General features: G+C 31.6%; 2 protein-coding genes across 2 annotated transcripts; both read left to right on the top strand.

The window, feature by feature from the left end:
• The first annotated feature begins 88 nt into the window (after positions 1-88).
• On the top strand, positions 89-3,178 carry LOC111200545 (RAN GTPase-activating protein 2-like). The gene has a single exon (XM_048780111.1). It carries the CDS (start codon positions 2,349-2,351, stop codon positions 3,078-3,080), a length of 732 nt encoding a protein of 243 aa, XP_048636068.1. The 5' UTR covers positions 89-2,348; the 3' UTR covers positions 3,081-3,178.
• Positions 3,179-9,774: 6,596 nt separating this feature from the next.
• On the top strand, positions 9,775-15,919 carry LOC111200546 (protein FANTASTIC FOUR 4). Its single transcript, XM_048780110.1, has one exon. It carries the CDS (start codon positions 14,922-14,924, stop codon positions 15,816-15,818), a length of 897 nt encoding a protein of 298 aa, XP_048636067.1. The 5' UTR covers positions 9,775-14,921; the 3' UTR covers positions 15,819-15,919.
• Positions 15,920-16,879: the final 960 nt, after the last annotated feature.

The following is a 16,879-nucleotide window of genomic DNA, read 5'->3' as shown; positions in this document are numbered from 1 at the left end:
GGTTAACACATAGATTTTGTTAAAAATTCAAAAATATGAAAATATTGTTTTAATGCATATTTGCATCATTCACTAACATATGATGAAGGTCAAAGAGGTTTGAAATCTTTGTTGTCCCTGTTTTCCTAGAGAATAGCAATTTTATAGTGTTTAGTCTACCAATTTAGAGAGTATTATGAAGTTTTACTAAATTAATTGATAAAAAATTAAAACGGTGTCCATGTACCATGAAAGAGAGTTTAATATACATTAATACAAAATGTAAAATGTGTTTAGAAATTTTAAACAACATTTAAGATCATAGATTTCAGTATATATATAGTATTTACCGAAAAAATCAATGTTTTTGTAGGGTATATACGTGATAAGTTCCATTATGAATAGTAGTTAACCAATGTCAAACAGTTATCATTTTGATTAGGTAATATGGTGGTTGGAAAGAGCTTCCACGCGGTTTGAAAAACCCCTGAAAAGCTCTAGACCTGCACATATATTTGGTAGACTAGTTGTAAAACTTAGGTTGTTCTTATTCCTTTATAACATATTTTATAATAGTTTACACGTTTCCTCACTACTTTTGTTTGCTTCTTCAATTAAAGTTTTGGATGCAAAGCGTGCGCTGGTTCCCCTCAAGATTTCATTTCATGTGCTCGTATTAATAAAATAGAACAATGTATGTGCATTTTGTCCAAAACTCATGCACGTCTACTTTGTGGCAGACCACAACGGTCAAAAGTCTCTCTAAAATATCATTCTTTAGTGGAATATAGCTTAAATTAATAAGACGCAATAAATGCAGTGTGTGAGATGGACTAGTTAGCATACGCAGAGCTGTACAAGGATGATGAGGCTTAAGACAACCAAAATTTTCAACATAGCATGTCCACATAGCTTCTAAAATTTATTATCTAAAGTTTATAAGGGTTACTGACTGACTGTTTATTAGTTTCTGTAAGAGAAAAGTTTTACACGTAAATATAAAATATAGAGAAATGGTTTAAGAAAACAAACATTGATTTTAAACCGATCATGACGTACTGACGTATAGTGTGTCAAGGATACACCTAAACATTCTTATGATTCGACTGATCCTCACATTATTCTCTCAATATTCTGCAAATTCATTTATGGAAATCTCAGTAAATATGTTTAAACCTAGAGCAGTAGAGCCTCTTCCTCAACTCTTGTATATAAGCTCTTGTAATGTCGTATGAATAAGAATTAGAAAAACTTACACAGTGTGGTGGTTTAAACTAATGTTATTTTGAGAAATCATGTAACAAGAACCAAGTAAATTACATGGAGGATAGAAAACCTTAAAACACCCAAAAAGTATTAAAGAAAACGCTTACATAATCAAACTTCTATGCTAGGCTGAGAATATTTAGCTTTCAAAACTTTGTATAAAACCTGCTTTTTAATCTTTTGGAGGATGTCCCAATGTCACTTTTATCATATATTTTATCTTCAGAATCAAACTACATCTTCATATCTTACTTTAGGCACAAGCTCTTAAGTTTTTTCCTCTTCTCAATCTCCACAAGAACCCACTAAAAGCGTTTCCTCTTGTCCCTGATGAGTCTAGTGAGGTCTACCCTTGCTGCTAAAATCAACTTTGTAGCCAAGATCTCACATGCATCAGACCGAAACTCAGAAGACGTGTTTAAGACAATCTCTTCTCAAAACAATCCACAAGACCCCCCCAACAGAACTCTTCTTCATCTTCTATCCATCAAGTAGTTGAGTAGGAGACAAGTTAGCAAGTTTTGATAAACCTCTTACCATGATCTTGGCTGCAAAGAATCCAAAAGAGGTTCCTTCATATCTGATCACTACTTCAAACAAAAAAAAACTTATTTCAGAAAACCTTGATCAGAGTTGAGATTAATTTTGATTACTAGGGGTTTATGGGTTATATGTAGAGGAAAAAGAGTCTTAAACCGATCCAATAAGAAATAAAAAAAAGGAAAAGAGTAACAAGACCAATATGTAAATCTTCTTCTTCAATTCGGAAGTGAAATCCTAATTTTGAATATTTCTGAGAAATTAAGTAGTTAAGGAAATATTAACGAAATTTTTTCCTTATAATATTATTTTAGGAAATTTTATTTTTTCCTTTTCTTTGGTCAGAGGAACTTTTCTATAGTCTCTCAAAATCCCCTAGTAAGGTATCATTCCTTTTTATATCATATTATTTTAGTAAAATATCTTCTAATTAGTTAAGTTCATAATTTTAAAGATTTTAAATTCATTTATTACTAAAAAAAATACATATGTTCTTGGATTGTAGATTTATGATCCTATAATACACCTCTATAATTATTACTTCTGTAAAACCTATATTCTTCATGGCTAAGAGACAGGCTCTTCTGGTTAACATGAGAAACAAAATAAAGGAGCTGGAGGTGAAGATGGCGGAGACTAGCTTAACCAATGAGGATGCTATGGAAGAGAAACAACTTTGTGACAGTATCACAAAAGTCAGAGTTCCTATGAGCAAAGCATTTTCAAACTTCAATTTCGTGACTATAATCAACCTAAGTTATACCAACTTAGAGAATGAAGGTACTATAGCTCTAGTAAACGCTCTCGAGAACTCTGCTCCATCTCTTAAAGCTATAGAAATGGCTGGAAACAACATAACCTATGAGGCGGCTCCAGATATCTCAGCTTGTTTGGCAGCAAAGAAGCATCTCAAAAGGTTGAACTTGTCGAATAATGACCTTAAAGATGAGGGATGTTTTGAGATTGCTTATATTATGGAACCTTTGGAGGTGAAATACGTTGATATGAGCAGCAATAACCTGACCAGAGAAGGAGCATTGAGCTTGGCTCTTGTTGCTGTCAAGAAAGAAGGTTTCGAGATGTTGAACATTGATGGGAACATGATTTCATTTGAAGGCATAGAGGAAATTATGGAGATATTCAAGAATTGTCCTAAGTTACTTGGACCGTTTGATGATAATGACCCTTATGAAGGTGATGAAGATTATGGGTATGATGATGATCAAGAGTGGGAAAGTGAGAGTCTTCATGAAGATTTTGAAGATGAATTTGTGAGTGTGTTTTACTTTTATTAGTTTGTAATGTATTAGTAGAGATTTGGGATTATGTTATTTCAAATTCAAACGCTAAGGTATATTACATGTTATAATGGAATAAGTTACATTGGCAGGAAGAACATCTAAACACTTTCTTAAACACACACAGACAGGTAGAATAAGAGACCAAACTCAACGCAGTTCTCAAGTTATCCTTCCCAGTGTGTTAAAATCCCAAAATGGTGCTCTGCGCTGTTCCACCTGTTATATTGGTTCTGTGTATCAAACGTGATCTTGCTCTTGCATCAGACGTGATCTGTAACTCTCCTTCCTTCGCCTCTCCTCATCCATTCTCTCAAACATCCAAAACTCATCCTCACTACGAGCCGCGAGCCGGTTTATCTCTCTCTCTCACTGGGGACATCATTCCTTAGTGAGCTTGTTCCTTTGCGCATGAGCTCTTCAAGCATCTCTCTTCTGTCTTGTGCTGTTGTTATTAATAATCACAAAGCACACATCAACAGACTACCATTGCGATATTACAGAAGAAACTCTATAAATTAATACTCAAATGTATCACAGCTCAAACAAACGTTGCATAATAACAAAGATCACGGGGATGATACCTTGAGCCCATAAAGCTCTGAGTAAGCATTTTCCTTGTAAGTCTTCACCTCTAGTGGAAGGTAATTCTGATATAAACAAACACAAGACATCTACATCAGTTTCAGTAAATAGTTCATAATGGTTTGTGAAGTTATCTACTGAGTGGTTATCTCCTCGGTTGATGCTGCTCTCTGCTAGCTGATGAGCCATCATGGCGGGAACTTAACTATCATAAATTGATATATATTTATGTATGTGCGAATGTTTCTCTTTTTTTTTTTTCAGTTTTTGTCTCGATCGCTCCTTTGCCTTTTAGATTAGACACACACACACACACTCGAGAGACCGAGACAAAAATGAGACGGACAGAAACTAGATTAGCCACTCACCAACCACGATCCCCCTTCTCTTCCTGTCTTATTATATTTACATAATTACCCCCCCCCCCCCCCCCCCCCCACTTCTTCTTAATGGGTCTAATTATGGCCCATTTATTAATTAACGGGTTCTACATTATCTGCGGCCTGATTATCGCCCGCCCACTAATAGGATAACTAACATGGTCATAATTGATAGTAGACATGATTTGAAGTTGTATGACTCCACAAATCTTGGTAAAATATGCTAGTGGTCATAAAATAAATAAAAATTAATAACAAAAGTAATTACATGGGTATTATATTGTAGCATTGTATTTATCTCGTTTTAATCAGATCATCAGATGGAGCTTACCGTTGGGGTAGGTCACAATCATCTGGACCACCCTTAACCCAAAATTTTGAAGTTGGTACAAGAAGCACGTGGTGATACACGTGCATTCCCTTTTTGGTTGTTTGTTTCTTCTGCACCGGTTCCTATAGAAAAGAGGTAATAGGACAAACACGTCAACACCGACAATACATATTAGTTTTTTTTTTTGCCATCTATTACATCTATCTATATTATTAAAGTTGAAGTACACATTGAGATTGTTTGGCAATATGGATAGTAGTTAAAAAATAGTACTGTTTGGAAACATGGATAACAGTAAGTTAGAAAAAAAATAATAGGCTTATGCTACTAAAAAATTGAAAGTCCATTACATTATATTAAAAAGTAATGGGTCTATGTTACTTGATATATATATTCAAATCAAAATAATAATTTAAAATTGATTTATATCAAAAATTCATTCAAAAATAAACATATATTCAAAATTTGATTTTTACTAACATATTTTCCAATAACTATTATAAAAATGTTTTCAATATATATAAGAAAAATACAATACAAAGCCTAATTTCAAACACCAACTTAAATTATGGTTTTTATATTTCACATTAAATTTTAAAATATAATTTATGTGATTATTTATATGATTGTACGTATAAAATATTATTAATTATAAGACAACTTATTAGATGGTACGTATAAAATACGATTAATTATATGATAACACATATTTTATAACTTATGATGATACATATAGGATATATATATATATAATAGTGGTTAGGAGTGGGCGTTCGGGTTTGTTTTCGGGTCTTTTTGGGATTTCGTGTTCATTTCAGATCTTTAAGGATTTGGTTCGAATTTGGATAATCAATTTAAATAGGTTTGGTTTAAATATTTGGATAGAGAATTAATAATTATTTAAGTATTTTTAGAGTTTTGAGTATATTTTAACTATTTAAAATATTTACGTTTGATTATTTGTACATATTTTCAAGCATTTAAGCAAACTTAAAAGTATCATATATATTCTGGATGTTTTTATATATATAAAATCTAAAAATAATTAATTTATATAAGTATATAAATCTATTTTGGATACCCAAACTACTTCGGTTCGGATCGGATTAGATTTCAGTTCTTCAAATACTAAAATTTTGAATAATTCGGATATTTAATCAATTCCGGTTCGGATTTAGTACTACTTATTCGAATTGAGATCGGTTCAATTCTTCGAATTCGAGTTATTTGCCCAACACTAAATAGTGACATAAAAATCAAATAGCATCATATTTAAAAAAAAATACACCCACACGGGCGTGCGGGTCAAAATCTAGTAATATATTAAAACAAAAGTCACAATTTTGATTCATGTGTAATTTTTTTAAAAATAGACCTAATGGACATATTCCTAGAAAATTATGTTACAATTAATCTTTAATCTTATCATTTAAATTTTGGATTTACAAGAAATTTTTATTGGGTTATTAATAATTGGATTTAAACAATAGATGATCCATTAGATTTATATATAATATAAATTAAATATATATAATTTAATATTATAATACTATACTTTTATATATTAATTATTTAAATATTTATCGATATTAACTTTTAAAACTATAAAAAAAAATTAAATAACAAAAATCATATTATCTAACAATGGTTAATCTTTACTATCTTAAACCAATGAAAACAAATTTTAAACTATATAGTTTATTTTAAAAATTAAACAAAAACTAAATGTTTAATTATTTACTCGATAATATAAATTTATAGAGCGAAAAGTTTAATTTTTTAAAAACTTTCTAAATTTGTAAAATGTTACAATATTTTTAAATATGACAATAAAACAATAATGAAATAGTAATCCAAAATATATATATAGAAGGAGATACAAATACATGAGAAAGTTTTAAACAATCTATTCAATGAAAAAACTATACCGTAAACTTATTATGTTTTAAAAATTGATAGACACATATATATTATAATATATATCAATTTAGAATTGAAAATAAAATATTTACATAAAAATAATGAAAACAAAAATCCGCGCAGTTGCGCAGATCGAGATCTAGTTATTTATTAAAAGGACGAAGTCCATTACAAGCCTAAAAGCATTACACATAAAGCCCAAAACAAAGGCCCAAAAAACATACACATCTTGGATCCTAAGTCTAAACCCCTTAACCCGATCGGTACCGCATATTACCACGCGTCCACACGTGTTGAAACCCATCCATCAAGGAGACACGCGTCACACGGTACGACATCATGACCCAACCTTCGAAACAACGTCGGAGAAGACGAAACAGACAATTGTTTCTCCGGAACACGCCGGATACTGAAACTCCTCACCCATCTTATTCGCCTGAACTCTTTCCAACGGAGAGCTTCATCGAGACTACCCCGAGATCTCATCCAGAGCCATCCAAACCACCACTTACAAATTTAAACCACAACAGTCACTTACTTCTTCACCGCAAGGGCCCTTTCGTCGGAGAGCTTCAATCGTCCATCGACGAGATCTCATCCGTATCTTTAAGCCACCAATTCCAAATAAAACAGAACCAAACCACAAATCGGTCATAAAACCCGACTCCCAAAGATCCAACCACCTTTGTTTTAACGAAACAAGACAACAGAATTTTAGTCTCATGCCGGCAACGCAGAGCTTAGAGAGCCTCTATCCCCCAGAATCATAAGCCGGCGACGGCAAGACTATAGAAGCCTCCACCCTCCAAAATCCGATCTAGAAGAAAAACAAAGATCTCTCCTTCATAAGGACATGCATAGAGCTTCACAAGAAAGAAGAGACACGAACCCTGACAGTGGCTGTGGAAGTCCACTCCGTCTGACGGAAAAATACTATTCACGTCAGAGGGAAACTAGAGAGAAGTCAGAGCTCTTTAGAGAGAGATGGTCTTTTTTTTTTTAAAGTACAATACATATTAGTTAATATTCATTAAAGTTTTCAAATCGTTGTGTGTATATAATTCAAATAGTAATTGAGTTTGATCAGTGGTCAAATTTTGTGTTCGCCTCGTAGATCGTAGTTTGATTGCTATTGGCAGATGTTGTTTCCTTTTGATTCTTTTGGTCAGTTTCTTTCAATCGTTAATCACACACATGCATGCGTATTATAGATATATAAGATAGTATATATATGGTTCATCACAAGATTAATCATTTATATGCATAGTTATAGATATCCATTAATGTTTTTTCGGTTACGGTGTTGTCTTATAATAACTTGAAATTGGATGATTCCGAAGGTTTCCTTTTGTTCTAGTAATGGATAGACCGTACGTGTAAGTGTTCATGCTTGTGGTTGTTTCATTGAATCAGTATTCTTATCCATACTAGTCATAGTTATGTGAAAGTTATAGTTTGCTTGGATGATATGTGAGTGAGATAATAGTTATGGATGAGAATGATATTTTCATGTGGATGTCATGCTCTCAACAAAAGAAAGGAGACGAACAATAACTCTATGTGGCCAATACCTAACATTCTATATACATATCCTTTGTCTACCTAAATATGTAGATATGTGAAATTTATTAACCAATAGTTCATACACATGTGTAAGCATTGCTTATATATAAGCTCGATTTAAAATTTAATTCTTGGTTACAATTTAAAAGTTTTAAGGAGTGGGTCATAAAGGCTCCACTAAGATAGTCAAAAGATGTTTTTTTGCTTATGCAAATCATTTTGAGCCATGAGATGTACACTTTCGTTTCGAATCATGTGATTCGATATAGCGTTTCTACTAGTTTTGGATGATTAAATTTGTTCCGTTACAAATTTTGTTTTTCTTGGCAAATTCTTTTCGAATAAATACGAATCATATTATCCTAAAGAAATTGCATCTTTGTAAATCGCTTTCAAATATGCCAACACATCTAGATTAAAGATGAACGTACAGTCTAGTTTCACATTACCACACCACACGATTACTAGTTTGGTTACATGCATCAAAACGTAAGGCTTAAGTTTCTGTCTCCACTAATTTTGAAGTGGTATGACGTATTCTTTGCCTTTAGATCCTCCATTAGCTGAAAGAAATGACTAATATTTGATGGATAACGATTCGAGTTTCACTCTGTATTTAATTTATTTTGTGTTTGTGCGTGTGTGCATCATGGGGCTTGTGTGACATGACAAGTCAAATTATTTTCGTATATAAAATTCTCATACTTTAGTTTGCTTAGGTCGCCTGTCGGTACTCGAATTCACTTAATAATTGTAAAACTCAATTAATATAATTAAAAGCATCTTTAAGTAATAGGACACAAATTTAAAAAGGTAAAGCATGATCGTTTGGTGCGGCCAAGGGTTGCTATGCTACTTTCTAATTCATTTCAATGCGTTGGTTCGAGACTTAGGACCACATGTGCTGATCAAAGACTCAATATATGTAGATTGATATTTGTCGACAGATTACGTCTGCAGGTCAGCTCCTTTTCCCACCTTTTCTTGATTAAATTATGTCATAACTTTTTACGTACTCTCATGCTTACGTTATAGAATCCTCCTCTATTTTATTATTTTCAAATTGACGGTATTCATTCCAGTAGTGTATGAGTGTATCAATCTTAATGGTAATTAAATCATTTCATTATACTTCCTTCAGGAGAAGAGTTTTAGCGTAAATTTTTCGTACTCAACAATTACAATATATTTTGAGTATTTAATTATACTGCGCTAGAATTAAAAAAAAATGATATGAATGATAGGTTCTTCATGCGATTAAACAACGAGGAAACTCATATATATCACACTTTTGTTGTTCACATCATCTTTGCACCTGCTTGGTACGTAATACGAATACACACATTCTGATTCACATATCTAGTGCACTGATTAATTAATGAGTTATTCTTGGGTTCACCCCTATGGTGAATCTTTAGGTTCACCAACCAATAGAAAATTATCATTTTAGATATAGTATCTTTTAATTAAGGAAACCAAATAATTTGGCAAATTATATTATTTTTTCAAAATAAAATTTAAAAATAAATAAAAATAATATATAAAAACGAATTAAAAAAAAAATGTTGTCAACAAAACACTAAATCCTAAACTCTAATACTAAACCCTAAACTCTAATACTAAACCCTAAATTCAAATCCTAAACCCTAAACCCTTGGGTAAACCCTAAACCCTTGGAAAAACACTAAACATGTTGTCAAGAAAACACTAAACCCTAAACTCTAATCCTAAACCCTAAACCCTTGGGAAAACCCTAAACCCTTGGGTAAACCCTAAACCCTTAGGTAAACCATAAACCCTTGGAAAAACACTAAACATTTGGATAAATTCTAAATTATAAATCTTAAACACTAAACTCTAAATCTTAAAAATAAATATTTTTTTTAAATAATCTTTTTTTAGAACTATTGTTATTTTTATTTATTTAATCTTTTATTTTTTATTTTAAAAGCATAATGTAATTTGGCAAGTTATTTTGTTTCCTTAATTAAAAGATACTAGATTTAAAATGACAACTTTCTATTGGTTGGTGAACCTAAAGGTTCACCCTAGAGAGTGAACTCAAGAAAAAGTCTTAATTAATACGTGATCATCCACTTGGAACATATCGGAAAATGGTACTAGTACTAGAAGGTTAGTACTTATTTAGGAAAATAACTTAAATAGGAAAAGAAAAAACTGAGATCTACTTGTCATATTTAATACCTATCGAAGGTATCTTCGTACAAAACCAGCAATGCATGGTCTCTTGTCGAATTTTGTGAGAAATTATAAACTATGTATCTACTTGTATTGTCTGCTATACACCTCAAAAAGTTTTGGTCTGCTAGCTAATTAAAGTGATCGTAGGCTATGCAACACACAACTAGCATAGGTGCATAACTTATTATTATGCTTGCCAGAAATTCATGGATGGTGTCTAGCTAGCTTGTATTTGTATACACATTCTTTATCGTCGCACAGTACACAAGCTGCGACAGCTTTTCCGTTACAGGAAACCCAGAATCTCAAAAATACCTCTTACTCTCATCAAATTTGGAAACGGCTCACACTTTCTAGCTAGCCTTTCTTTCTCGCAAGTTATACGGTAAAGGAAGAGGTTAGGAAAATCTATACTATTAAAGCAAAATACTTCTTAAAATTTTGTCCTTAATTTTCTTTGCTAATTACAAGCCATGTCACTCCTATATTTAAGTTTAACAATTTTAATTATTAATAAACATAAAATACTTACCATATTTTGTGGAAATAATAATCTTTTAGAACTGAATGTGATCGTAATATAATAAATGTTAAACGTGATAGATTAATACAATATTATTTATGGTTCATTGTAATTTAACTCGTAGTTAACCGGATTGAATTGGTTAGAAAACTATTTAATAATTCATCTCGACCAGTAAACAAAGTGGACAAAATCTTAGCTACATCCACCTTTTTTTTTAATCTGGTTAACAAAATATGCCAAATGTAATTGACTCTGCAATTAACATAATTATGTAAATTAAAATAAAATTTATATTAGCAGCTTTTATTTACCGGTTTGGTATGTTTAGGTACAATGAATTAAACACTTAATTTATCAATAAAACATATGGTATTAGGTAATATTATAAAGTATTTAATTCAACCTAGTATATATTAAATTAACAATGAATAATTTATTAAAAGTATAATATAATAATTTATTTTAAAATTATGATTATGTATTACATCACGGGTTATAATATAAAATAAGACTTTACCATATATAATACTGATAATTACATTTATAATAAGTCAATTTCATATACATTTTATATATTTATTTTTTGTGTGCATGTTGTGAGTAAAAAAAATATAAAAAGTTTACACCAGTTTAAAATTAATTATGGCTCTATTATCTTGTTATCAAATAAATATTCTTACATTAAAGCACGGGTAAAAATCTAGTTTCTTTTATAAGAGCATTCACATTGCAATGTTTTTAAAAGGGTTGTGAAAAAGATTCTTAAATTGAAATATTCAGTTAATTATTTTTATTATAATTATAGTATATTAAAATTTTGAGAACTCTCTAAGAACTTTGCAATGTGAATGCTCAACAAGTTACATTTGCTATGTTTAGTTAAAGAAACAACGTTTCAGTAATTTGGTCAAGCAACAAGCAAACTTTCATATGCAAAGAGAAACATAGAATCCAGTTTACTAGTTTTGAAAAATACATGATAAATAGTAGTGAAGCGTAAATTTATGAAAAACATGTATCATTTCTATTTTATCTATTTTCAGCGTAAATTTGATTCAGTTCTAAGATTTTAATTGACTTAACAACGAATTTTGAAGATATATTGTTTTTTGAACAAAAAAAAAGTAGAAGATATATTGTTTATACATTTTTATTTTAAATAGATCATTTGTGATCTCTATATATATGATTTCAGAGAGAAAATTTGGCGTCTTAAACTGTGAGATTCTTATACAAAACGAGTTCATTTGCATTATTATCGTTGCTTCTACTAAATTATAAAGAATACTTCTTTTTTTTGTCACAAAAATTATCAAGAATACTATAAATGAAAATACACTTAATATTGGTTTGTTATATATATCAGCATTCACATGGGGGTTAGAGTTAAGCAAAATGTAGCTAGGGAGTAATTACTAATTAGTAACTTTAGGGCATTAGTTTACTTGTAAAAGTTGTGTGCAAGTGTTGTTTTGTCCCTTTCTTTTTCAGAAAAGGGTTTTAATTAGGGTTTTTTCGTACATTACACAGCGTAAGCATCTGAAAACAGTGAAGACACAAGAGCGAAAGTGATAGTGGGGAATCAAATGCTGATTCACGAGTCGAAAACTTTTCTGTCTTCATAAGCTACTCCGTACATATTTTTAGAGGTAACATGGGTTGGACTTGGAGAGGGTAAAAGCAACTTAGTGTTGGCTAGCCAATGAGAAAAGGACAAAGTTTGATGTGAACCTAATCCAACCTGGATTACTATTTATAATCACAATGTGCTGAATCTGAGAGAGAATATTCCAAAGTAGAAACCTAGGTGGCTGTCTTCTATTCGTCTTCTTTCATAAGCGGAAAGTTTTGAATATAAGTTTACACCTAAAATGATGTTTTGAATATAAGTTCACACCTAGATATCTAATATTGATGATCTTTTTAAGAGTTTCTAAATCCAATCTTCAACATCGACCAAACCAGAAAAAATAATAACACATACGATTTATGATGGTTAACATTGTAAGAATATGTTAATTACTTCTGTAGCTACAAATATAGTTAACAATAAAAATTTAAGAGTTTTTTTTAAACACCACTTTCATTAACCTTGAAATCTGTAATAAATTAGTACATTAAGAGAATTTAGACAATTAGTTAAACAAGACTTTAGAAACATAAAACAAAAAAAAACCATAAAAAATAGAGTTAGAAAAAACTTTAAAATAAAATAAGAGTGAATTCAGAACAATACGCTTACAAAAGCGCATGAAGCTTGAGAGTTTATATTTATTTTTCTTTTTTCTCAAAACCGGCATATTTTATATTTGAGAGTTTTTGAGAGCACCTCGGTGAAATACACACATTAGTTTCTTAGTGATGAAAAATATTAATACTTCAACAATGGTTTAGTTTTTATTTAATTTATGTATTTTTTAAAAAGATGGTTCAATGAACGTATGTAGTCAAGAGTTTAAAAACGGTTCTCCAAAAGCTTACCGGAAGAACTTCTTCTGACACCATTATTTTTTTTTGTAAATACACAATTACTTGCTTTTTGATTTTTAATTCTTTTTTAATTGGTTAGAACTCGTTTAATAACCTACCGTTGGAATTGGCCCGAGAGTTTATATTTTTTCTCTCTTTTTTGTTCTCTCCGTCAAAAAGGATTGGTAAAACAAAAAAAATGATGAATACTGTAACAAACTTATACATATATATAGAACGAGGAGTTACCACTCTCACAAATCCTCACGTCGACATGACTGCTCAGATCGATTAGTGATCTTGGGACTTTACGTACATTTGTAACAAGACGAAATTCAACCAAACTAGCTGCTTATTAGACATGTCCATAGACTCAACGTCCTGCTAAAGCATAGAGCTACATTTAGTGATACTGAAACAACCTTCCCCTTAAATGTTTTTTTTCTTTTTCATTAAATTATGTTTGATTATTCGTTTTTTTTTATTTATGACAATTTTTATCAGTTTAGGGCATAACAAAGTAGGCGGAAAATGGGATTTTGTTCCTTGCATTCAAATTTACCGTTGTTGGGTGAGGCGTGTTTTAGACACATTTACGTTTTTTTATAAAGTAATTGTTTCATTTTTCGTGGATGATGCATGCATAATTCAGTTAACGAACATTCCTCTCTAGATGTTCACGCCTTCTTCACTGATGCCCATAACTTTATATTATTTATATTTGTGTGGTTAATAAAAGAGCTTTCAACATTGTTGAGCTGTTTTAATCATGTTGGTAAGTTGGGCTAGAGAATCGACCGCTACCGTTAAAAAAAGTAGATGCTAAAAGAGCTAGTCGAACCTATGATTAGAAATATAAAAATTCAACATGTCTTGTTCTGGTTTATGGTCCAAAACATGTATTAATGACGGATGTAGAAATAAACATTATCAAGTTTTAATTCAAAAAAGTTAAACCATACGAAATCAGTTAGAACAATCTTTATTCCTAAAAACTCTTATATGTTTTATTATGTTCTAGTTAATTAGGACATAAAGTAACAAATCTGAAACCAAAATTAGCCTATTTTATTATATGTGATATTTTTAGTTTACCAGTTAACATTTATTTTCCTTGTATTTTTATTACAAATTGTTTTCTATGGAATGAATGACGTTTCTTTTTGGGCTAATTTAGGTTCAAAACACACACGTGCTCTCAAACCACATTTTATGATTTTACTACTTGCGTAGGAAAGACTCATTCTCTTCTTTGTTTTTGTGTGGATAGTCTCTTTCTAGCCACATCACAAGCACGAGGATCGATACTTCCTCGCCACTGACTCAATCATGTACTATACATCTTTTTTTTTTCCTTCTTTTTTTTTGCTATTTAAGTGATAAAACTATGTTACCAAAGTTCCTTCATTTCTACAATTGCTTTCCTCTACTACATGTTCAAAAGTTTTTCTTTATAGAAATATAGACATAAACATTAGTGTAATATTACACATATGGAACTGTACAGTGACCATATTCTATTCTTTCGCCTTTTAATGGATATATTCTCATATACATTATGTGGCATAAATAAATAGTTTTCATTTTGTACAAGTGGTAGTGTGGAAAAGCTCTTTACCCACCATCTCTCTCTATACAACAAACCATTCTTTCTCAAACTTTTCTTTGTTTATTTATATATTTTCTTGTAAGAAAGTAACTTTTAGGCACTACAAATTAACACCCTCATGCTCTCCTTATCCCTCAAATTCACTTCAAAGCCTCTCATCTCCTCTCCTACTTGTCTATCTCCCTCTCCGCTTCCCTGTTTCCACATAACAACAAAATCTCTTACAAGAATCTTCTTCCAAAACTCATAAGCCATGGCAACTGTTGTATATCAAGGGTACCAATCTCATTTTGAGTCTCAACACTTTGAGCCAAGAGCTCTAAGACTTAGACTCTCTTCTCCTAACAATCCTCACTCATCCACACCTCTCAATTCCCATTTCCTTGACTCTTCCATCAGTCCACAAGACAACATCTCTACCTCTAATGCAGCTTCCTTGCCCTCGCCAGCTCCTAAACCGAGCTCTAACTCGGAAAGTTGGCTCGAGACCATCTCAAACTCGAGCTCTGATGAAAAAGACAAGAAGACATTACTTCCCTACGTTCATTCTCCATCTTCTCGTAGAACTCTCAGCGATGAGAGCTTAGCATTGTGCACTGAAAGCCTCGGTAGCGAGACGGGCTCTGATGTTATTACCGATCAAGATTTGTTCTCGGTTTCATCCGAATTAAAAACCATGGAAACTAGAACTTCGGCCACCACATCAAGAACATCAAGACAAGATAGGAAGAGAGATGCGTTGGCTTCACTTCCACCTCCTTTGACAAGTATGAGAGGTTTTGATTGCATTCAAGTCAAGTCCCACCGTGAGAATGGAAGATTGGTAATGACGGCCATGAAACCTCTGCCGCGGGATAGATGCTTACAGGACCGAAGTAATGGCTGCGTCAGACTCGCGTTCTTGATTGAGTCTGATGACCACATAGAGACAGAGACCAAAGAAGAAGAAGAAACTATGGAGATAGAGAGAGATAACGAAGAAGAGATTCAAGAATACGAGGCAGAAGAAGAAGTTGAAGAAGAAGAAGAAAAAGAAGACAACGAAGTGATGATTATTGATAACATTCAAAGATCAAGTAGATGTCATGAAGGAGATCGAGAAAACAGAGGATTTCTAACATGGGAATCTTTATGTGTTGCCACTTCTTAAAAAACAATCTTTCTACTCATTTTGTGATCACAGTTTCACACCTTTTTATTTATTTTATGCATTGTGTTTTCGTTTTTGTATAAATAACAAGCGTTTTTTTTTTTTTTTTATCACTCTCTATGGTTAAAGATTACAAATCACTGACAAGACCTTGATTATTAGGTTTTTATTTTGTCAACGACCTTGATTGTTAATTTAATACGTAAATATTTGAAGTTATGTGTAAGGCCTGTTAAAATATGACGTTCATATCGATAATAATAATAATAATGTTTTATAAAAAACTAAGTTTTGTAATTTGCATAAACAAAATTTCCGCTCATGTGTAGTAAAAGTTATTATTGTGAAACCCACACACACACAAATATATATTGTAACTTTATGTATTTTACCAAAAAAAAAACTTTATGTAACCCATATATTAGTAGGTCAGATTGGATGAAATGATCTGACGGAAGTGGCAGACTGAAAATATGGGGAGGACAATAGTACCACGAAATAACCTTCATCATGGGAACACACATCACTTCACTCTGTCTATTCTTGTTTTTCAACGTTTTTATCTTCTCAAAACTAATTATGATCATATCTTCAAGACTTTGATTTGTATTTAAGTGGACATTCTATGCTTGTGATATAATCTTCTCATATGTATTCTTTTTGCTGAGAAGTCCTTTTAATTAGGTGTATATTAGGCTAAAACATATACGTTTTGTAGCCATGTAAATTTTCTTTTTAACGTCCTTGGTTTAAATATTATATCATATACGGAAGCAAGAAAAAACATATACAAATATAGAAGAAGAATGAAATTAGAGAAGGGACTATTGTTCCGTACAATGACGACGTCACATCTATGCTAAAAGCTTTCCGAGCCTCCGCTTCTTATTCCCTCGGCCTCTCTCTTAACCCCACAAGTCCACAAGAAAAAGGTATGGTTGAAAATTCTTAATTTAAACAACTATGTTTTTCTTCGGATTAAAATTGAATTTTTTTTTTACAAGACTAGAATTAGCATATGTCCATAACCTATTTGCTCAGATAAGAGGTGTCAAAATACA

The sequence above is a fragment of the Brassica napus genome, chromosome A5, assembly GCF_020379485.1.
Source record: "Brassica napus cultivar Da-Ae chromosome A5, Da-Ae, whole genome shotgun sequence".
NCBI lineage: Eukaryota > Viridiplantae > Streptophyta > Magnoliopsida > Brassicales > Brassicaceae > Brassica > Brassica napus.
The sequence above is the reverse complement of the archived record's forward strand: the minus strand, read 5'-3'. Positions and strand labels throughout refer to the sequence as shown.